This window comes from Cibotium barometz, chromosome 11 (genome assembly GCF_041138505.1).
Source record: "Cibotium barometz isolate CiBa-2024 chromosome 11, ASM4113850v1, whole genome shotgun sequence".
NCBI classification, from domain to species: Eukaryota; Viridiplantae; Streptophyta; class Polypodiopsida; order Cyatheales; family Cibotiaceae; genus Cibotium; species Cibotium barometz.
In genome coordinates this window covers 38,758,429-38,780,097 of record NC_141056.1, presented here as the reverse complement: position 1 = coordinate 38,780,097, position 21,669 = coordinate 38,758,429, and the positions used below count along the sequence as shown (strand labels likewise).

At 45.6% G+C, this 21,669-nt stretch overlaps 2 protein-coding genes across 4 annotated transcripts in view; both read left to right on the top strand.

Moving 5' to 3' along the window:
• Nucleotides 1-3,563: 3,563 nt before the first annotated feature.
• Nucleotides 3,564-6,443, top strand: LOC147634154 (DDT domain-containing protein PTM-like). 2 transcript variants are annotated; one of them, XM_086805296.1, is made up of 3 exons: nt 3,564-4,940; nt 5,154-5,265; nt 5,592-6,443. In XM_086805296.1, exons 1-3 carry the CDS (start codon nt 4,202-4,204, stop codon nt 6,286-6,288), a joined length of 1,548 nt encoding a protein of 515 aa, XP_086661422.1. In that variant the 5' UTR covers nt 3,564-4,201; the 3' UTR covers nt 6,289-6,443. The 2 variants fall into 2 exon arrangements, with proteins under 2 accessions (XP_086661422.1, XP_086661421.1); XM_086805295.1 differs by having other exon boundaries at nt 3,586-5,265; nt 5,592-6,438.
• A 2,164-nt stretch (nt 6,444-8,607) lies between these two features.
• The window catches only part of LOC147634152 (DDT domain-containing protein PTM-like), an 84,267-nt gene continuing 71,205 nt past the window's right edge, over nt 8,608-21,669 (top strand). For both annotated transcript variants that reach the window (XR_015266990.1, XM_086805294.1), the window contains exon 1: nt 8,608-9,134. Coding sequence is in view for 1 of the 2 variants with exons in the window: in XM_086805294.1 (XP_086661420.1) it covers nt 8,629-9,134 (506 nt within the window). In the remaining variant the exon portion in view is untranslated. The remainder of the gene's footprint in view (nt 9,135-21,669) is intronic.

The window sequence follows — 21,669 nt, the reverse complement described above, 5'->3', positions numbered from 1 at the left end:
CATAGTTTCTCTTTCTTGGCCCGTTCATAGTCTTGTGGAGACAACGGACCACTTGACCCTTTAGACTTCTTTGTGTTTTCAGTAGAATTGCTGGCAAGTTTACGCTTATTAGCATTAAATTGCGAGCCATTGAATTTGGCCGGTCTATCCATGCCCTTCTTATCCATGGTGTCATCAAAGATAAGGGCACTTTGGATAGCCGCTTCCAAAGTTTTAGGATACTGGGTTTTAACCTTTGCCTGATATTCTTTATCAAGGCCTCTAACAAACCCACGAACCTTTTGAAAGTCGTCCAAACCGTCTAGCTTAAGAATGACTTCACGGTATTTGGACACATACTGATTAAGTGTAAGACCTTCCATCTTGCACTTGTCCCAGGCTGTCCAACTCCGATCTTTCTCGTTTTGCGGTAAGAACTCCTTTTTAAAAGCTGCCGCAAACTCCTCCCAAGTCTTAGGGCGAGTTTCATTAGGTAGACTCATCCACCACTTGTAGGCTTTACCTTCAAGTGTGAGACTCGTCTCAATGACCATAACAGCAGCGGGAGTGCGGCGTAAGCGATGCAAGTCCGTTTACTTGTGTAAAAATGTATGGACCGCATCCTTGTTACGATCGCGCTCCTCTCCCTTAAACACAGGCGGCTTCACGTTTTTCAACATAGCCCCTTCCTGCGTTGCAGAGGGTGCAATAGATTCTACTGTAGGATTTGGAACAAGAGGAGGCATAACTATCGGAATAGGCCCTCCACTTGCAAAACGTGCCATAAATTCAGTAAAAAGCGTACTCAAATTTGTGAGATTGGTATTGACATTTGTTATAGTGCGTTCAAGTACAACTACCCTTGAAGTGAGACGCCCAAACTCTAACGTGTCTACCAAACCATAATCATCTAGTGGACTCGCACCCCCTTCGGCATCGGTCATGTTGGCATCCCGATTAGGCACAACGGCCTGTCGCGAATCACCCACACCACCACCCAAAGGGCGTGCCTCACTAACATCAGGCATATCATTCTCAAAATCGAAGTGAACATGAGACGGTTCCGCTGAGGCCATGGTATGCACGTGCTTACAAATAGAGAACGGATTACCTTCAAAAGCGAACTCCAATTGAAGCGTCGTAGAAGAATTCCTCTTGCATGCACGGAAATCGAGAAGAAATCACCACTCGAGTCGTCAATCAACACATGCATGCAAAAAAGTGTGTTGCATGTAGCATGTCGTTGAAGATCCGTCCACCAAAAACTTCCAAACTTGGAGCATAGAAAACTCCTCTCACAAATTGAAAGAAGGAAAGTTGAAGGTGAAAAGGTCACTTTCCTTGTAGTTTGTGTCACTTTCCTTGTAGTTTGTGTCCTCCCTTGAAAGAATAAGTAGAGTTCTTTTGAAGAGAAGAACAACACAAGTGAAAAGGTGAAGTGGCTAGCACACTTGCCTTGGAGCTTGAGGTGGTGGGTTCAAAACCCCACTCCTTGGATGGTGAAGCCTCCCCCTTGTGCCACTCAAGTAAGGGAGAATTCTCGCGCGCTCGCCAACGGCGCGCCAACGATCGCCTTCTAGGACTGCCGGACTGCCTTGGTCGCCGCCTTGGTCGTCCGCTGTGGTGGCCGTACGGAAGGCGGGTAGGCGGCGGTTGCGGGCTGCGCTCGTGCAGGTCACCGTACGGGCGGCAGCTGCGCTCGTTTCTTTTGCTGTAGCGTCGAGCTCTTTCTCGTGCAGGTCACGCCTGCCGCCGCTGGCTCTGATACCAGTGTAACGCCTCTGCTACGGCTGCGTCTTCCTCAAGCCGCCATAGCCTAGGCGTGGAGAAGAAGAGAGGGTGGAAGTCGGTTCACCTCCCAACCATATAATGACGAGTTAGGGTTTCTCGTTGGGTTTTATACCAAAACCCTGGCCTGTGTCCACACCTCCTAGCCCGGCCGCCCATCTTACTTAAGAGCCGTGCTAACTTAGATGTGTACACACATCGACCAAACCCTAACGCCCATTAACCCCTGAACCCCACTAGCACTAATAATACTCTCGAGACTCCGAAAGCTATTAACTTATGCTAGGGTTCGACTTCCGTAGGACCATAGTCCTGACACCCCTTCTAAGATATGAAAATAGAATGCCCTAATGCAACAAGCTTCAAAACAAAATAAAAAACAACAAAACTAACACATCTAAGGCCTCCAAAACTACATAAAAAAACAACAAAACTAACACATCCACAAGGCTCCAAAACCTTATGCCTTTCGAATGTGATCTCCTAATTGACATCGAAAAATATTAGGTAATCTTAATAGCTTGGAATGGATGGAAGAACGGGGCTAAGCCCTGATTGATGATGCTAAATATGTTGGAGTTCAGAGCTTACCTTAGTCTTTGTCAAATCATGTGTCGTTGGGTCTTGCCTTCAAGGTGCAATGCAACTCCCGGATGTGGGTGCACTAGCTCATCATGTCCTTACTCCTTTGTCAAAAGGTGGATAAGGAAGAAGCTGATGGAAGAGGTAAACCTACAAGTAAACCTATTTAAGTAAGCAATCACCTAGCATGCAAGAATACATGTAAGCAAGAATAGACAAGAGCTCACACGTATTCTATTGTAAGGGAATGAATGTGTACTGCTTAGTGTCGAAATTGACTTATATATAAGTGGCTACTTTTCACACTAGGCCGACCAAACTTAAAAATGGGCTAGCCACTGTTACTAGTCGTAAGAAAGTATGTACATGAAGTCCTTAGGCTTTCCCTCTTTGACATTAAGCTCAAGGTAAGGCCGCTTTATATATTCCAGTGCCATCTTACAAAAGATAAGTGCCCGTTCGAGCAAGTGAGATGGTAAGCACCTTACGATTTAACAGGTGAAACCATGTTTATTGTATGAAGTGGATAACAAGAGTTCACTTCAATAAAATTTGAAACATATTATAAGGAGTGAGGGGTTAAAAATTAGGTGAGCAAAATGGCATTGTAAAATGTAAGAATGATGCACAATTGTGGAGATGGTTGGCAGTAAACATAGATTTATATTTTTAGTAGCATCAATGGATATTACATCCTTCTTCCAATGCTTAAATAGCACCTTCCCCTCATTGTTAATTGCTTTATTGTTTCACTAAAAGCTCCATGTTGATCCCAAATTTGGCTTTGACTAGATTATGATTTGCCAAAATCATTCAAGCCTCCCGTGGATTGCTTTATGAATTGCCCAAATCCTTATATCAATTAAGCTCTTTGTTGATTGAGTAATCATATGCTCATACCTTAATTCAATAAAACAGATCTTTCAATTGCACGAAGGAAGTAGTAGGAGGGCACCGCTAGAACCATAGGTGTTAGGCAGTACTAAGAGAGGGGTCCACAAGGGGTTGTAGAAGTTCATATTGTTAGAGTGACCCTCCAAATTTTGACACTCAGGGGGAGAGAGAGAGAGAGAGGCGTGAAGCAGAAAAGTGAACTAGTGCCTAGAACACCTCAAAATTAAAGTCCATCTTAATCTCAACAGAAAAATAAATCACAAGAAAAATTGGATTTTTGATTGGGGAGGCAATACAAATACACACCTCAAAGAGATGTTGGGGCTCATTTCCCCTCACCTTTGAAGCTGTTGTGAGAGGGAGGGAAGAGAGAGCGGCCTCCCTCTCCTCTTCCTTCCCTCCAACAACAAGAGAGTTTCAATGGGTAAAGCCTTACTCCCTTTTGTCATTCTTTAAGAGGACTAGGAAAACAATACCGCGACCTCTCTCTCTCTCTCTCTCTCTCTCTCTCTCTCTGTGTCTCTCTCTCCCTCCCCCTTCTCCACCTGCAAACCCTAGCCCTCCCACTTCTCCACCTGCAAACCCTAGCCCTCCCACTTCCCTGTCTTTTTTTTTTCTCACTTCCCTCCATCTTTTCCCCTCCCCCTGTCTGCGATTGGCTTTCCCCCTACCCTCTGCCTTCTCCACTGCTTTCTTCTCCATTTTCGCGAATTTTGCAGGATTGGAACTGTTTAACAGCAACCCGAAGGAATACACTGCAGGTCCAGGTTTCCGACGGCTTTGCCTATGCATCGCTTGGCAGGTTTCTCAGAATCGCAGAAGAACGGCAGGCTAGGGTTTCTTTAGGTGATTATGTAAGCCATCCCACTCACCTCTCCTCTGCTTTCTTCTGTAGCACGATCCCTGGATTGTTTCTTTCGTTGCCATCGCACCTCGTCGAACAGGCAGCAGCGTTGTTATGGGAAGGAAAAAGAAGCAGGACGACGATGACAAGTTTTTTCTTATCGGCCGACGGGTGGAGAAATTGTTCAAAGGGTTTGGAAAGTTTGCTGGAGCGGTGGTCGCCTACAACGCTGCCCGTGGCTTCTACAAAGTTGTCTATGACGATGGGGACAGAGAAGAGTTAGAGCTTCATGAGGTCAATCGATTACTAGTAGATACAGTGGAAGATGTGGCTCTTCCAAGCAGGAAGAGAGGGCGACAGGCAGTTAAAGGGAACGACCGTGGGCAGTTAAGGAAAGGAGTTGGCTCTAAACGCCAAAAGACGGAGCCAGCAGTTAGGCAGGAGACTCCTAGCAGCAGATCAAATGATATTGAAAAGTTTAGTCGCAGAAGCCGGAGTAGGGCCTCTACCCAGAGGGTAACGAATGATGATGGGAGAGAGGACTCTTTTTCTGCAGAAGAATGCAAAGAGGTCGATGCTGAAGAGCAGCTGAAGGTTAATGAGCAGCAGTCTTCTTTCCGCAGCTCCAAAAGGAAAAGGCAAGATGAAGGGGAGGAATCCAGGGGGCGGCCTTATCCTGCTAAGTCCAATCGTCTGAGCAATCATCAGGACCAAATTAGGAGTATCAGAGGTCAAAAACTTGTGCAGAATTCTGATGATGAAGAATCCACCTTGGATGGGGATGAATCCAGCGATTATGAGGTGGGAAGCTCTGCAGAAGAAGAAGATGATTTGCTCTCATCCTCAAGCTCAGGTGAGGGCACACCCTCAATGGTTCATGCAAAAGTCTCCAAGGAGTTAAACCTTCCGGCACTAGTGCCGTTGCCACCTTCATCTAGAGACATTGTCTTGTCGGAAGATCTGGTGGCAGAGGCATTTGCAATTTACAGCTTCTTGAGGTCTTTCAGTCATGTACTATTTGTAAGTCCGTTCTGCCTAGACGACTTTGTGAATGCGTTAATTGCAGAAACTCCTAATAGTCTGACAGACTGCATACATCTCATCCTTTTGCAAGCATTGAGGAGACATCTTCAACGCCTTTCAAAAGATGGTTCTAGAGGGGCCAAGGATTGTCTAAGGTATGTCTGTTTTGAAGGTATTGATTTTGACAATGCACTAAGATTGTGAAGAAAAGCATGTTTAAGTTTTCACAATTCACCAACAGCAAGCAAAATATGTTTTGGCTTTTCTAGTGCACTAACATCATGAAGCAATCATTTCATGATTAAAGGATTAAACAAATATGTCTGGGGTTTTTGATTGTGCATACTGTTCTTAACAAGAATTCCATAAATGGATGACTGCACAGAGTCGGCATACACATATTTCAGATCTTTAAAATCTCCTGAAATAATCATGTGATCAAGGTTTGACCAAAATAATGTGTATGTTTGTCATGCTTCAGGCACCGAGATTGGAACTTGCTGGATAGCATTACTTGGCCCTCTTTTCTGATGGTCTTCTTAGCTACTCATGGCTTCGGTAAATTGTATGGGCATCGAATAGCTTGGCTCGGACTGCTTGATGGTGAATACTACAAAGCCTCAGTAAAGGCCAAGCTGGCAGTCTTGGGCTTTCTTTGTGATCAAGTCATGGAAACAGAGGAAATAAGGGCAGTATTGGATAACCGGGAATTGGAATTTACAAACCAGGTTAGGCAGAAGGATAAGAAAATCCTCACTCGTAAGGTGACAGATGTTCCCAATCCTCTACATTCCCTTGTGACAAATGAACACCAGGAGATAGCCAATGATGATGCTTTGCAGAGGACTAAGCGAACTTCAACAAGTTTTTCAGTCATTCAAACCAAGTTTATTCAGGAGCAAAGTTCCCTGGATTGGAACAGTGATGAGTGTGTGCTTTGTGGAATGAATGGCAATTTGATCTGCTGTGATGGTTGTCCTGCTGCGTATCACAGTAGGTGTGTTGGGATTTCGAGGGCTTCTTTGCCTCCGGGTGATTGGTTCTGTCCAGAATGTGTCGTGGAAAAAGTTGGGGGAGATCAATCAAAGCGCGTGGATGGTTTAAGAGGAGGTCACACACTCGGTATAGATCCATATGGACGAACATTTATCTCTACATGTGGACACCTTTTAGTGTAAGCATTTAGACATTCTTATTTTAGCTCTTTGTTTAATGCTTTTGGCTTGTCTTTTCATGATTTGGTGATATATAGGAATTTTGTCTGATTCAAGCTTCTTTTTGTAAATAAAAAATTTCAATCTTAGTATCTTCCTTTTCCTATACCTTCTTTTTCTCCCTTGACTTTCTTTCCTAGAAATTTAAATCACCAAAACAACCTCTCTCTCTCTCTCTCTCTCTCTCTCTCTCTCTCTCTCTCTCTCCAACAAAGGTCAGCTCTTATAGAGAAACTGCTCTATTGTTAGGAATATTTCTAGTGAAAAAACACAATGTAGTTTATTTTGGGGTATTTAATGCCTTAAACACAATGTAGTTTACTTTGGGGTATTTAATGTTATGGCAATTGTCGGCCCGAGGAAGAATAAACAACTCAAAACTAGGAACACTAGGTTGGGAGAAATGTAAAATTGGGGAGAAAATATAAAATTGAGGGGGAAATATAAAATTGAGGAAAATGTTGGTAAAACAGATGGGTAAAATAAATAAATAGATATATAAATATGAATATAAATATAAATATAAATATATATATATATTTTCGGTGGGGAGGAGGTTGGAGCTAGGAAATGACAATTGTGGAGAATTGCTAAATTGGGGAAGAAAAGGCAAAAAATTTGAAAACAAAGATAAAATTGAGGGGTGAAATGTGATCGAAATCTAAAATTTGGAGAATAATATAAATTTGGGGAGAAAGTTTGGTGGAAATAAAAATTGGAACCAATCTTGATTGGGCGCCATTTCCTTCCATTTCATAATTTAAAAGAATCGTCATGAAATAGATATGACCATTTCTTAGCTGTTTTCTTTTTGTTGCGCAAATGGCAATATGACGCTAGTTGTTTTCAGTATGCCATGCCTAGGAAATTGAGTTTTTGGGACGAGAGTTTATTACGTTAGATGGATAATTGTGACTAGGACGTGAGTTTCTACTTTGGATCCAGTAGTAGTAGTAGTGGTGGTGGTGGTGGCGGCGGCGGCGGCCAAGTGAGCTTCTATAAACAAGATGAGAGTTCCCTCTCCCAAAAACCACATGGACCCATAAATTAAGCATTTTGTAGTTTATTTTAGGGTATTGAATGCTAGGTCTTTTTGCGTGGATGTAATGATACTTTTTGTTTCTATTGATTAAAATTTGCTCTTAGTCTCCATGTCACCATTTGGCCACCGAAATGATCTTCTCCAGTTCCTCATGCTTGTTTGTGGCTAGTGTGTGGATTGGAGTGTCTGGGATGTAGCCATATTTGGTAGTGATGTGTGTGAACACACTAGGACCAACCGAGGCACTTTTTCTTTCTTTAGGAGGTTTTTTCCCGTGCTAGTATACACCCATCTTGGGGTATACTTATCATCTTTGTATAGCACACATTTATTATCTATATATCATCTCATTGTGTACTTACTTGAGCTTCTCCACTGTGTGCGCGCGCGCACGCGCATTTGTGCAATCCTGTTTCCAACATTTGGTATCAGAGCATACGCTCCTCGTGCTTGTTGCTGCTGCCTACCCTTCACCTCGAGTTGCTTGTCTTCTTCAGATCAAGGAGCCCTTCTAGGAGAAGAAAGAAGACCATGAAGTGTGTAGTACTTTGTACTGCAGTTTTGCGGTTAGATTTTTGATCCGGGCACGTTTTGGGGGCCGTTCGCGTGGCTTTTGGTTTTTTGTAGACATCTTCGAGAACCATATTTGCACTGATCTTCATCAGATTTTGGAGTAGTATTGTCAGATATACTACAAACGGGTGTGCAGATTGTTAGCAGTCATCTCCTGTCTGTATTTACACCAGGGCCTTTGTTGTGGGTGTGCCCGCCCGATTTAGGTGTTCTCTCATTTTCCCCTCCATATTTTTCCCTATTTTTCCTTGGTGTGGGAGGCTGTCTTGTGCCTGTTGGCTGGCCCAGATGTTGGCCGACTGACCCTGCTGCTGGCCGACTTGATCTACTGCTGGTTGACTGGAGGAGCAGGAGGTCGTGGGTTGTACAGATGGCTGTCGGCTGCTTTTCAGTGGCCGACTAGCTTCTTGGGGCCATATAAAATGGCCTCTTGCTCCCCACACATCTCATTCTTGTATTTGGGATTTCTTGTGTATATAGCAGAGTTATACGCTTCTCTCTCTCTCTCTCTCTCTCTTTCCGTTTTTCTGCTGTGTACTTGCTCAAGTGTTTTCAGATCTTGTCTTCATCTCCGTTGCATATTTTGACATGGTATCAGAGCTCTAGGCTCTTGGAACTGTGTGAGCAAGAGGGGGGCTGTTTGTGTTGTTGATTGGAGGACTGTCTTGGGCTTTCTTTGTGATCAAGTCATGGAAACAGAGGAAATAAGGGCAGTATTGGATAACCGGGAATTGGAATTTACAAACCAGGTTAGGCAGAAGGATAAGAAAATCCTCACTCGTAAGGTGACAGATGTTCCCAATCCTCTACATTCCCTTGTGACAAATGAACACCAGGAGATAGCCAATGATGATGCTTTGCAGAGGACTAAGCGAACTTCAACAAGTTTTTCAGTCATTCAAACCAAGTTTATTCAGGAGCAAAGTTCCCTGGATTGGAACAGTGATGAGTGTGTGCTTTGTGGAATGAATGGCAATTTGATCTGCTGTGATGGTTGTCCTGCTGCGTATCACAGTAGGTGTGTTGGGATTTCGAGGGCTTCTTTGCCTCCGGGTGATTGGTTCTGTCCAGAATGTGTCGTGGAAAAAGTTGGGGGAGATCAATCAAAGCGCGTGGATGGTTTAAGAGGAGGTCACACACTCGGTATAGATCCATATGGACGAACATTTATCTCTACATGTGGACACCTTTTAGTGTAAGCATTTAGACATTCTTATTTTAGCTCTTTGTTTAATGCTTTTGGCTTGTCTTTTCATGATTTGGTGATATATAGGAATTTTGTCTGATTCAAGCTTCTTTTTGTAAATAAAAAATTTCAATCTTAGTATCTTCCTTTTCCTATACCTTCTTTTTCTCCCTTGACTTTCTTTCCTAGAAATTTAAATCACCAAAACAACCTCTCTCTCTCTCTCTCTCTCTCTCTCTCTCTCTCTCTCTCTCTCCAACAAAGGTCAGCTCTTATAGAGAAACTGCTCTATTGTTAGGAATATTTCTAGTGAAAAAACACAATGTAGTTTATTTTGGGGTATTTAATGCCTTAAACACAATGTAGTTTACTTTGGGGTATTTAATGTTATGGCAATTGTCGGCCCGAGGAAGAATAAACAACTCAAAACTAGGAACACTAGGTTGGGAGAAATGTAAAATTGGGGAGAAAATATAAAATTGAGGGGGAAATATAAAATTGAGGAAAATGTTGGTAAAACAGATGGGTAAAATAAATAAATAGATATATAAATATGAATATAAATATAAATATAAATATATATATATATTTTCGGTGGGGAGGAGGTTGGAGCTAGGAAATGACAATTGTGGAGAATTGCTAAATTGGGGAAGAAAAGGCAAAAAATTTGAAAACAAAGATAAAATTGAGGGGTGAAATGTGATCGAAATCTAAAATTTGGAGAATAATATAAATTTGGGGAGAAAGTTTGGTGGAAATAAAAATTGGAACCAATCTTGATTGGGCGCCATTTCCTTCCATTTCATAATTTAAAAGAATCGTCATGAAATAGATATGACCATTTCTTAGCTGTTTTCTTTTTGTTGCGCAAATGGCAATATGACGCTAGTTGTTTTCAGTATGCCATGCCTAGGAAATTGAGTTTTTGGGACGAGAGTTTATTACGTTAGATGGATAATTGTGACTAGGACGTGAGTTTCTACTTTGGATCCAGTAGTAGTAGTAGTGGTGGTGGTGGTGGCGGCGGCGGCGGCCAAGTGAGCTTCTATAAACAAGATGAGAGTTCCCTCTCCCAAAAACCACATGGACCCATAAATTAAGCATTTTGTAGTTTATTTTAGGGTATTGAATGCTAGGTCTTTTTGCGTGGATGTAATGATACTTTTTGTTTCTATTGATTAAAATTTGCTCTTAGTCTCCATGTCACCATTTGGCCACCGAAATGATCTTCTCCAGTTCCTCATGCTTGTTTGTGGCTAGTGTGTGGATTGGAGTGTCTGGGATGTAGCCATATTTGGTAGTGATGTGTGTGAACACACTAGGACCAACCGAGGCACTTTTTCTTTCTTTAGGAGGTTTTTTCCCGTGCTAGTATACACCCATCTTGGGGTATACTTATCATCTTTGTATAGCACACATTTATTATCTATATATCATCTCATTGTGTACTTACTTGAGCTTCTCCACTGTGTGCGCGCGCGCACGCGCATTTGTGCAATCCTGTTTCCAACATTTGGTATCAGAGCATACGCTCCTCGTGCTTGTTGCTGCTGCCTACCCTTCACCTCGAGTTGCTTGTCTTCTTCAGATCAAGGAGCCCTTCTAGGAGAAGAAAGAAGACCATGAAGTGTGTAGTACTTTGTACTGCAGTTTTGCGGTTAGATTTTTGATCCGGGCACGTTTTGGGGGCCGTTCGCGTGGCTTTTGGTTTTTTGTAGACATCTTCGAGAACCATATTTGCACTGATCTTCATCAGATTTTGGAGTAGTATTGTCAGATATACTACAAACGGGTGTGCAGATTGTTAGCAGTCATCTCCTGTCTGTATTTACACCAGGGCCTTTGTTGTGGGTGTGCCCGCCCGATTTAGGTGTTCTCTCATTTTCCCCTCCATATTTTTCCCTATTTTTCCTTGGTGTGGGAGGCTGTCTTGTGCCTGTTGGCTGGCCCAGATGTTGGCCGACTGACCCTGCTGCTGGCCGACTTGATCTACTGCTGGTTGACTGGAGGAGCAGGAGGTCGTGGGTTGTACAGATGGCTGTCGGCTGCTTTTCAGTGGCCGACTAGCTTCTTGGGGCCATATAAAATGGCCTCTTGCTCCCCACACATCTCATTCTTGTATTTGGGATTTCTTGTGTATATAGCAGAGTTATACGCTTCTCTCTCTCTCTCTCTCTCTCTTTCCGTTTTTCTGCTGTGTACTTGCTCAAGTGTTTTCAGATCTTGTCTTCATCTCCGTTGCATATTTTGACATGGTATCAGAGCTCTAGGCTCTTGGAACTGTGTGAGCAAGAGGGGGGCTGTTTGTGTTGTTGATTGGAGGACTGTTTTGGGCCGTCCGGGAAGAGAAAAAGCAAGCGAAAGGCGGGCTGATTTGCTGGACAGCCACTTGTAGGTTTAGTTCTTCATTTTTTCCCACCCACCCTCCCTTTTCAGTTACACCCCCGCAATGGCAGTGTCACCAATTGACCGACCATTTGGTCCATCTCCAGTTTTTGCGTCTTGTTCACTTGAGGCCAGCAGGCCGGTGTCTCATGTGAAGAGGCCAGTATTTTTGCTGACATGGACGGGAGCCAGACTGGTGCCACCTGTGTGTTAGCAGGATGGTGTTGTATGGACGGGAGCCAGACTGGTGCCACCCGTGTATGACCTGGACTGTGTTCGACCCATGGGATTGTTACGCCATGGAAGAGCCAGTATTCGTGCCGTGTTTTGCCTATGGGACTGTCACACCATAGGGAGACTCGTGCCTGGAACTGTATCTTACCTATGGGACTATTACTCCATAGGAAGACCAGGATTTTATGTTTTACGTCGTGCCATTTTTGTGCCGACAGATATTTTGTACTTGTTCCATGAACGGGAGATATGTCCATGTTACTATTTGCACATGCACACATGTTTTGCATGTTTGAAATTGTTTTCGCATGACATGTATATTTATGTTTGCCTACTTGACGTGTCACTTACTGAGCGGGGACGCCTGCCAGTGAGTCGTGAAGTCTGCTCTGTCTTCTGACGAGTTTTGGTGCATGTGAACAGGTGGTAAGTATATTGTCCATGTTGGTTTAACATTTTATATTTCTAACCCTTTTGTTTATAAGGTTTTATGTTCACTCACTTAAAAGTGGGCACCCCCTTTTGGGCACCCACTTAGGGGCCAAGGTGGGGAGCCCCACTTAAGTGTGTGTGTGTGGGGGTGGGTGCATGGTCACCTACCCACACTGGTCACCCACATGCAAGCATGGAAATCACTATTTGTTTTCTCCCTCTCTAACCTTAATAAAAGAAGCCCCACGACCACCCTTGGGGAGACGAATTTGGTGCGCTTCCATCACCCTTAATATTGCTGCGCTCCATCGTTGCTGGCGGCTGCACATGCTACTGGTGGCTGCGCTAATCCTCCTAAGGCGGCTGCCATCTCCCTCAGAATTGCAGTGCATACCCCCCAGGCGGCCAGGAAGCTGCTGCGCATGTTTTTTCCAGGCGGCTACTGAACAGGCTGCCATATCCTGCTGTACGGCTGCGCATATTCCACCAGACGGCTGCTCCTAACTTCAGCGTGCTGCCTCTGCTTCCTCTGGCGGCTGCTCCTACAGGTGGCAGCATACCTGCAAACTGCGCTGCCCGTTTCTCTGCAGGCAGTCATGGGCCACCCCCAGCAAGCGTTGCACCTCAATTTCAGCAAGCTATGCCTGCTCTACAGTAGGCTGCCCACTGCACAGTAGGCGGCTGTGCAGGCTGCAGCCAGGTGCCTGTTTACAGCAACCAATCTCTCCTTTCATCCGTACAGACAACTACTGTGTGCCACCCTCCAGAAGGCGGCTGGTGCTCTATCTCCAACAAGCGGTGCTTTGCATACAGCCAGGTGACGACTCCTACGCCGCCTCCTCCACAAGAAGGTGGCTGTGTTCTACACAGCAGGTGGCTAATCTCCTTGGTAGACGATCGTGCCTCCTTTTCATAGGCGGCGTCTTCCTTCTTCAAGAGGTTACATCTGGTGTCTCTCTCAAGTAGCTACCGATACCTCGGGTATTGGTCCTCTATCTGCCAACCACAAGTAAGTGAATTTTCAGATTTAAATAAAGTACTAAGTGAATTTTCAGATTTAAATAAAGTACTGTGTGTTAAATCTGATAAGGGACTCTCTCCACGGCAACACCCGTTCGGTGCCGGGTAGTCCAAGCTCTATTGGAGAACCTCGGTCCAAAGGTGCTGAGATCGGGAGAGCTAGGCGTTAGTATGAGAGCGCCTGTTTGTGTGTGGTCTCGGAACACCAGTGAGGCGCTCTCCACGGAGTCCAGTGAAAGCACAGGACCGTAGAGACTGGACCACGCTAGTGGTCGTCCTGCTTCGAACATCTACTTCGAGCCTATTTGTTTGGTACTGTTTTCATATGTACATGGACATCATGTGGTTCTTGGAACCCATGGAGCATTGTATTTGTTAAATACTCCCAATAAATATATCATATATTGAGGGGGGGGGGGTCGGCCCGTTCCGGCCCCAGTGCTGGTGTCCATCTTTCCATTTCATTTCATTTCAATTTCAAGTTGTATTAAGTTGTCCATTTCAAATTGTGGTTTTAAAGTTGTGCTATTACGCATGTGGGTGTCCAACGGAGTCTTCCCACTTGACGGGATCGGTTTCATTGGTATCAGAGCACGGTTGTTTCCCTCTTCCTAGTGGGGAAACGAACCTGTGTACTGGACATCCCGCTTTTAGCACACTTTAAACACAATGGACAGCCAAGGCAATCCTTTGGAAGTGCCTAATTCGAGGGGTCCATCTAGTGTCTCTCGTGGGTCTGATGCCCTGCGAGGAAGACACAAGTCCCTTTAAAGGGTTATTGATAGTGAATCAAAGGGTCAATTGTCTCCAGGAAAGACAGTCATGCTTGAACAAGAGCCTGATGCTATGAGGGCTGAAATGGAACATATGAGAAAACTTCTGTAGTCTCAAGAGCAAGAGTTAAAGTTTTTGCATGAAGATCCCCATGTGCAAAGTGCTATTGAATCTAGAAAGGCTGATGCAATGGTAGATGTAACTTTTGAATCAATGGCACGGGAAGTGGGCAAGAAACCAAGGGAGTTGGCACTTGTCTACCTTCTCCGCAAAGGTGATGTTAAAGAGGGGGATGACGGAGAACTGAAATTTAGAAATCCACCTCGTTTGAAGCATGGAGATCCCGCATCTCAAAGGTTGAAATCTTTAATGCAAAAGGAAGAGGTGATAGTCACCTCTCGACATGCATCTTCTCCACAAGGCACTAAGCCTGACAGATATATGTATGCCAGTGCTCATGGAGGGCATGAAAGTCACATGCATTCAAGACATGTATCTCTTGGTAAGGGAGACAGGTCTGCTGCCAGAAAAATTTTGCCTTCTGAGTTGTCTCATGGAGAGACACTGCCTTATGCAGGTAAGTCACATGCATCTGAGTTTCAAGTTCGTGGAGCACATGCCACCGTGCCTCAAGAAACTTCTATGACGGCCCATGGAGCCCATGCAGATGGGGCTGCCCCGTTGGACAAGGGGAAAAGAAAAAGAGAAGACCATGAGCCTCATGCCAGAAAGCTCAAGGAATTCAAAGCAGGTGACAAATCTGTTAAGTTTGATGTCTTTCATGGTGAACATGATGCTTCTAAAGTGTTAGCATTTGTGGCACAGTTCGACATTGCTTTTAGCGATGAGGACTTTACTGAAAAGTCAAAGGTACGCCATGCTAGCGTGTTTTTGAAAGGGACTGCTGCTCATTGGTGGATCACTGAAAAGATCACCAAGGATCCCATTTCCACTTGGAAGGAATTTAAAGACAGATTCTATGCCCAGTTTTTGCCACCAAATGCGGAGCAAACTCTCACTCAAAAGTGGGACAGGCTGGAACAAAGAGACAATGAAAGCGTGCAACAGTATGTTAACAAGTTCTGGAAAGTGTTGCTGGAAGTGACTCCCTTTATGCAAATCACTGAGGATGAAAGAAAGAGGAAGTTTCGCTCTGGACTGCAACCAGCATATCGATCGGGCATTGAATTGCACCCGAAACATACTTTGCAACAACTCACAGCTTCTGCTATTGCTACGGAGCAATTGGTGCTCAAGATTAAACAGGATCAAGGAGGTTCAAAGGGGAAGGACAAGGCTGTCCCAAATCTGCTCCCAAATCTGCTCCCAAATCTGCAAAAGGGTGGACAGTCACCTAAAAAGAACTTCCGGGAGATCCACAAGGGTGGTAAAGCTGAAAATAACACATCTAAAGATCAGGGCCCAAGGAAGAACAAATTCGGCTTAACCCCGAAGCAAAGAGAGCAATATGCCAAGGATGGAAAATGCTTTTCTTGTGGTAGCAAAGACCACATGTTTTGACAATGCCCAGATCGCAAACCAAAGCACGAGGACAAGCGGACCAAGGCTAATGTACATGGAGTTCCTGATGTGCAAGGAAATACAAGTCATGATGCAAAAGAGCGAATGGTTTGCAAGGCTTGGGGGCAAATCAAGGATCAGCCCGCACTGTTCATGTTTGATGACTGTGCAACCGATAACTTCATCTCTATGCAAACGGTAGCTGCATTGGGTATTGAGGTTGAGAACATGGGACCTCAGATTGAAGCCGAAGCTGCATTTATTGGTAAAGAGGTGCAGGTTACCCCTTTGATAGGGAAGTTGCGCATCCATATCCAGGGCTACCTTGATAATGAACATTTCCTAGTTGCTCCACTGAATGGATGTGATGCATTGTTGGGCAAGCCGTGGCACCATAGGCTTGAGCCCCGCAAAGACTACAAGTCCAATATGATTTTTTTATGCATAAAGGCCGCATGCATTTTATTGATGCTGGCAAAGAAGGGGATTCGATCCCACTTGTATCACACATCCAAATTAATAAAGCAATCAAAAAGAGTCTTTCTGCGTACTTGGTTTTTGTGCGTGATAGCCTTGTACCAAGTCTTCAAAATGTGGATGCTATGTCTAATGATAGGTTGAATTTTCTTTATGCATTCAATGACTGTTTTGCTGATACTTTGCCAAAAGAATTACCTCCCTAAAGGCCCGAAGATCACCGCATAGATCTTGTGCCAGGTAGTTCTCCACCCAACAAACCCGCATATCGAGTGAGTGCTGCACAACAAGAAGAGATTATGAAGCAGGCAAACGAGCTTTTGGGGAAAGGTTTGGTTCAGCCCAGTTCCTCACCTTACTGCTCTCCTGTGCTTCTTGTTCAAAAGAAGGATGGATCATTCCGTATGTGTGTGGACTATAGAGCTTTGAACAAGCTTACCATCAAGAACAGATTCCCAATCCCGCGAATTGATGATATCTTGGATAAGCTTGATGGCTCAGCTTGCTTTAGCAGACTTGATTTGAAGAGTGGTTATCACCAGTGTCACAAGATGTCCATAAGACTGCATTCAAGACAGCCTTCGGATTATATGACTTTTTGGTAATGCCTTTTGGTCTTACAAATGCTCCTGCTACGTTTAATCGTATGATGGATAGGATATTCCGATCCCATCGTAAATTCACAGGAGTATTCTTTGATGATATCTTGGTTTTCTCCAAGAATGAGGAGGAACATAGAACTCATTTGGTCACAGTATTCGAAGAGTTGCGGAAGCATAAACTTTTCATTAATGCCAAGAAAAGTGAGTTTTTCCTTTCAGAGATTCATTATTTGGGTCATATTGTATCCAAAGATGGAGTTACAATGGATCCTGCAAAGATAGAGACCATTCGCAACTGGCCCGAATTGCAAAACGTACATCAAGTATGTAGTTTTCTGGGATTATGTTCGTATTACAGGCGTTTCATAAGGCATTTCGCCATGATTGCCACTCCCATGATTGCCACTCCTCTACATGATCTCACAAAGAAGAAAATCACTTTCAAATGGACTTCAAAGGAACAGGATGCTTTCTTGCAGCTCAAGCATGCTATTATATGTGGTCCAGTATTGATTGTTCCTGACTTGCACAAGTCATTCGTGGTTGAATGTGATGCTTGTGGTGATTGTATTGGAGCTATCCTAAATCAAGAAGGGCATACAGTTGCATACGAGAGCCGTCGTTTGCATGATGCTGAGCTTCATATGGATATCTATGAGAAAGAGCTCTTGGCTGTAATTCACGCCTTAAAGATATGGAAACATTATCTTCTTGGGACTGAATTTGTAGTCAAGACAGATCACCAAAGCTTGAGATACTTTCTATCTCAAACAAAGCTTTCAGAGAAGCAGATGAGAATGGCAAATTTTCTTTCCATGTTTCATTTTCAGATTGTGCATACTCCAGGAAAGAAAAATGTGGTGGCTGATGCATTATCCAGGAGGCCTTATGTTGCTGTAGTCTCAGTGGCCTCTCATGGAGACTTATCTGCTATGAGAGATTTGTATCATTTGGATGTTGATTTTTGTCATATATGGACTGATTTGATGGTTGGTCATTCACATGCCTCTTATGTTATCAACGAGGGTTATCTTATGAAGGATAATTGCCTATGTGTGGTGAAGGATTTGCGTCCAAAGGTTATGGACGAATGTCACGCTCTCCCATATGCTGGTCATAGAGGTATTATGCCCACTACTCGCATGATTCAGAGATATTTCTTTTGACCAAGCATGCGTAAAGACATTGAGGCTTATGTGTGTGCATGTATTACTTGCCAAAAGGTGAAATTTGATAGGCAAAAACCTCCAGGTTTGCTTCAACCATTGCCTATTCCCTCGCAACCTTGGGAAAGTATTACTATGGATTTTATTATGGACTTGCCTAGATCCTAGCATGGGAATGATGCTATTTGGACCATTGTGGACAGGTTTAGCAAGCAAGCTCATTTCTTGCCCGTCAAGAAAACCATTAAAGCTGATCATATGGTAAGGCTTTTTCTTGCTAATATTTTCAAGCATCATGGTATGCCTAAATCCATTGTTGGGGATAGAGATCCCAGGACTACGAGCCTCTTTTGGAGGGCTTTATTTGATAATATGGGTACTAAACTTGAGTTTTCATCAGCTTATCATCCCCAAACGGATGGCCAAAGTGAAGCTGCAAATTCAGCCGTGTTGGATTTATTGAAGTGTTATGTGGCAGATCAAAAGACTGCATGGGAGAAGTATCTTCCACTTGTTGAATTTGCCTACAACAATACGATCCATGCCTCCACGGGAAAAGCTCCCTTTGAGATTATCTATGGCAGAGTGGTATTGCCACCCATCCTTCGTACAAAGGATGAGATTTTTGCAGCTGATGAATATGTTCGTGACTTGGATGTAGCCTTTGGTCAGGTGCGGACAGCCATTGCAAGATCTCAAGATAAGCATAAAATGGCTGCTGACAAGCACAGAAGGGACATGGAAGTCAAAGAAGGTGATTGGGTTTTGCTGAAATTTGAGAAGGCTAGGCTTCGGAAGAGGCCAGGACGAGAAGGATCATATCCTAAGCTTTCTCCTCGCTATTTTTTTTTCGAGAAAAGATCCTTTCATTAGTTATATAAAAACGCCCGTAGGGCTACAAAAGATCTCTCCTGCTCCTAAGAGAGATAGAGCAGCGAATACAGCATGGCAGCCCGGGAGACTCTCCCTAGGTGCTGCAAAATACAAGCATCAGTACAAAGAACTGAGCGGCTAAATCATACAATAGGGGGGGGAAGAGCCAAACAGGTGGCCTGTAGTGCCAACGGGGGGATCCCGTGTGTAAGGTGTAGAAAGGGCCACAGCGCCAAGTGGTGTGAAAGGCCTGGCGCCGTAAGATCGCCTCATCCGAGTCTCCCCGGATGCGGTCGTACTGTCCTCGCAGGGTGTGGATCAACTCCTGCCAAATCCCCCGTACAGTCTCTGCTGGTGGCTCCAATCTCCCCTCAAAGGCCGTAAAGCACCGGGCCCTCCAGGTGAACCAGATGGTGAGCTGAGGAGCTCCCATCGTAAATCCCTCTCCTGTGTCCAGTTGGCGGACGAGAAATCCGGTGCCGGAACACCCTACAACCATGTGGTTTGCAACCAAAGCAACAATTTTTACAAGCATTGATTCATCTTGACAATCTATGAGCACTTTTTTCAATTCCCCTCGCAATCCATCCCACCTGCTTGATCTGGTTATTTTTGGCTTGGGCTACTTCTTGCCTTTCTTAAGTTAGGCTCAAGGACACGGGTGAAGACCGGAGCCGGCCCAATGCGCGACTAAGGGTGGAAGTGGCTTCTTGGCTTTTTTTAAGTCAGGCTCAAGGACACGGGTGAAGGCCTGATGCGCGATGAAGTAAGGGTGGGAGTGGCTTCTGGTTGATAGTTCAGCCAGTAGTCCAGGGTTGCGGACGAAGTCGACCAAGCAGCGGCACCCCACGTAAACATACCCTCTGGAGAGGGGGGGGCCAGAATACGCAGCATCCGCAGCCAAATCTGTTGTGCCTGAGGGCAATCCCAAAGGCAATGTCTCTGTGTCTCCATAGGGTGGCCGCATCGGACGCAGGCCGCCGGAAGACCGCTGTAAACAAGCCAAGTGCCAACTGCTAAGCCCCTGTGGGCGACCAGCCACTGAAAAGTCGAGATCCTGCGGGCCTGTCGACTAGCCCAGAGCCGAGCCCATAAATCCTCTAGGAACTCCTGTGAGAGTCCCTATAGTCGCCAATGCCCCGCTGCCGCTGGAGAAACCGTCCTCCTCGCCGTCAAAATATGCCGCCCCAGCCGAACAGTATACTGGAAAAAGGTGATCTCTGTGGCCTCAAGGGATGCATAAGGATCATGCCACTCGTACTCCCCGGGGTCCCACTGTAGTCGGGCCAAGGGGCGCGCTGCATATGCCCATATGCGCCAATCCGGGAGCACATCAGCAGGGTCGGGGTCAATATGCCACTTCCGAGAAGCGGCGGCCACTACCCGAATCCTCTGAAAGGTGCACTCTGCAACCAAAGGCGACTCCACCTCCACTCTCTGGAGTCTGCCCTCATCCTGAATCTCATAGTAGAGGCATCTGCCATCCTCAGTGCTAGCTCTGACAGCAATCAGGATCTCCAACTGTGTAAAGGCTCCCATCCACCGTGGGGCCACTGGCTCGAGAGGCGTGAACCACTCCTCTGTGAGTGCCTCCTGAATATCATCCCTCAGTGCTAGCTCTGACAGCAATCAGGATCTCCAACTGTGTAAAGGCTCCCATCCACCGTGGGGCCACTGGCTCGAGAGGCGTGAACCACTCCTCTGTGAGTGCCTCCTGAATATCATCCCTCATAATCAACCCCCCTCTGAAGTGACTCAGCCTCTCCACCTGGATCTCCTCTGGTAGACTGCAGAAAGCCTGCCAGTCTCCAAAACTACGAGCTGGGCCTGCCGCTAAAGGTCCCCAGGCTAGACGAGGCCGAGAACCTAGCATATGACCCTGCTCCGTGCGAACCGCTGGGCTCCAGATGAGCGGCTGTCTGGCCCGCTCCTCAACACAAGAAGGAGGTCGTTGAGAGAGCCCCGGTCTCAGCAGCTCCCAAGCTCTCAGGATACTCAAAGCAAATCTGTCCTCCCATCCTCTACTGAGGCCTGTCCTCCTCATCTCTATGAAGATCCAGCGAATCTCTGGTGCCCAAGTACCCCCTGCTGGGGGCGCCCGAGCCTGCAGCCGCTGCAAGAGGAGCTCTTTCCAAGGCTCAGCGCCTGGAAGCAACCCCCGAACAATAAGCTTCCCCAATAAGGCTCTACTCTGATCGACTGGATCTATAATGCCCAAACCGCCCTGAGCTAGCGGAAGTGTAATAACTGCCCATGCAACCTTTGCCCGAGTTGGTTGACCGTCCCGCCCAGACCACAGAAAGTTCCTGATCAGCCTCTGTACCTGGCTGATGCAAGAGCTCGAGAAAATCCAGCAAGACGTAATGTACCACATGGTCGCTAACAGCACCTGATTTGCCACCACCACCCTCCCAGCCAAGGATAGTCGAGCTGTACTCCAATACAATAGCTTCTTCCGAATGCTCAAAAGAAGCGGGGCAATCTGCTGCTCAGGTGACAAATCTAGGCCAATCTGGCATCCCAAATACCGCACTGCTGTGCCTGGAGGAATCCATCTAAAACCGGGGTCCGGGCTCCATGCCGGAGTGGGAGCACTACTGATCCAAAAGGCCACTGTCTTGCGCCAATTGATCAATGCTCCCGAAGCTGCACTAAAAACCTGGAGCGACTGCTCAGCCCGAATAAGATTGGCCTCTTGGCCATGCAAAATAAGCCCGTGTCGTCTGCAAACTCAGCATCAAGCAGGTCCTCCCCCCGGACTGGGAGCTGCAGTCCTCTCAAACCAACCTCTTCTGCCGTCAAATACATACTCATAGCCTCCGCAAAGAAGAGAAAAAGGAAAGGGGCGAGAGGACACCCCTGACGGACTGATCTGGTCAGCTCAAAACTCGGCCCCCGTCCTCCTGCAATCAGCACTTGGCTGCGAGCTGTGAAATACAGAGCTGCCACCCCTCTGATCCATCCTGGCTCAAAGCCCAGGCGAAGCATAGTGCCCTCTAAGAAACCCCAATCAACTCTATCGTATGCCTTCTCAAAATCGAGAAGCATCACGACCAAGTC

What these genes read in the sequence shown, in the direction of transcription:
- LOC147634154 (XM_086805295.1), top strand. Translation starts at nt 4,202, where the DNA reads ATGGGAAGGAAAAAGAAGCAGGACGACGATGACAAGTTTTTTCTTATC. An exon ending in GGGGCCAAGGATTGTCTAAG is followed by an intron (nt 5,266 to 5,591) that starts GTATGTCTGTTT and finishes GTCATGCTTCAG; the next exon opens with GCACCGAGATTGGAACTTGC.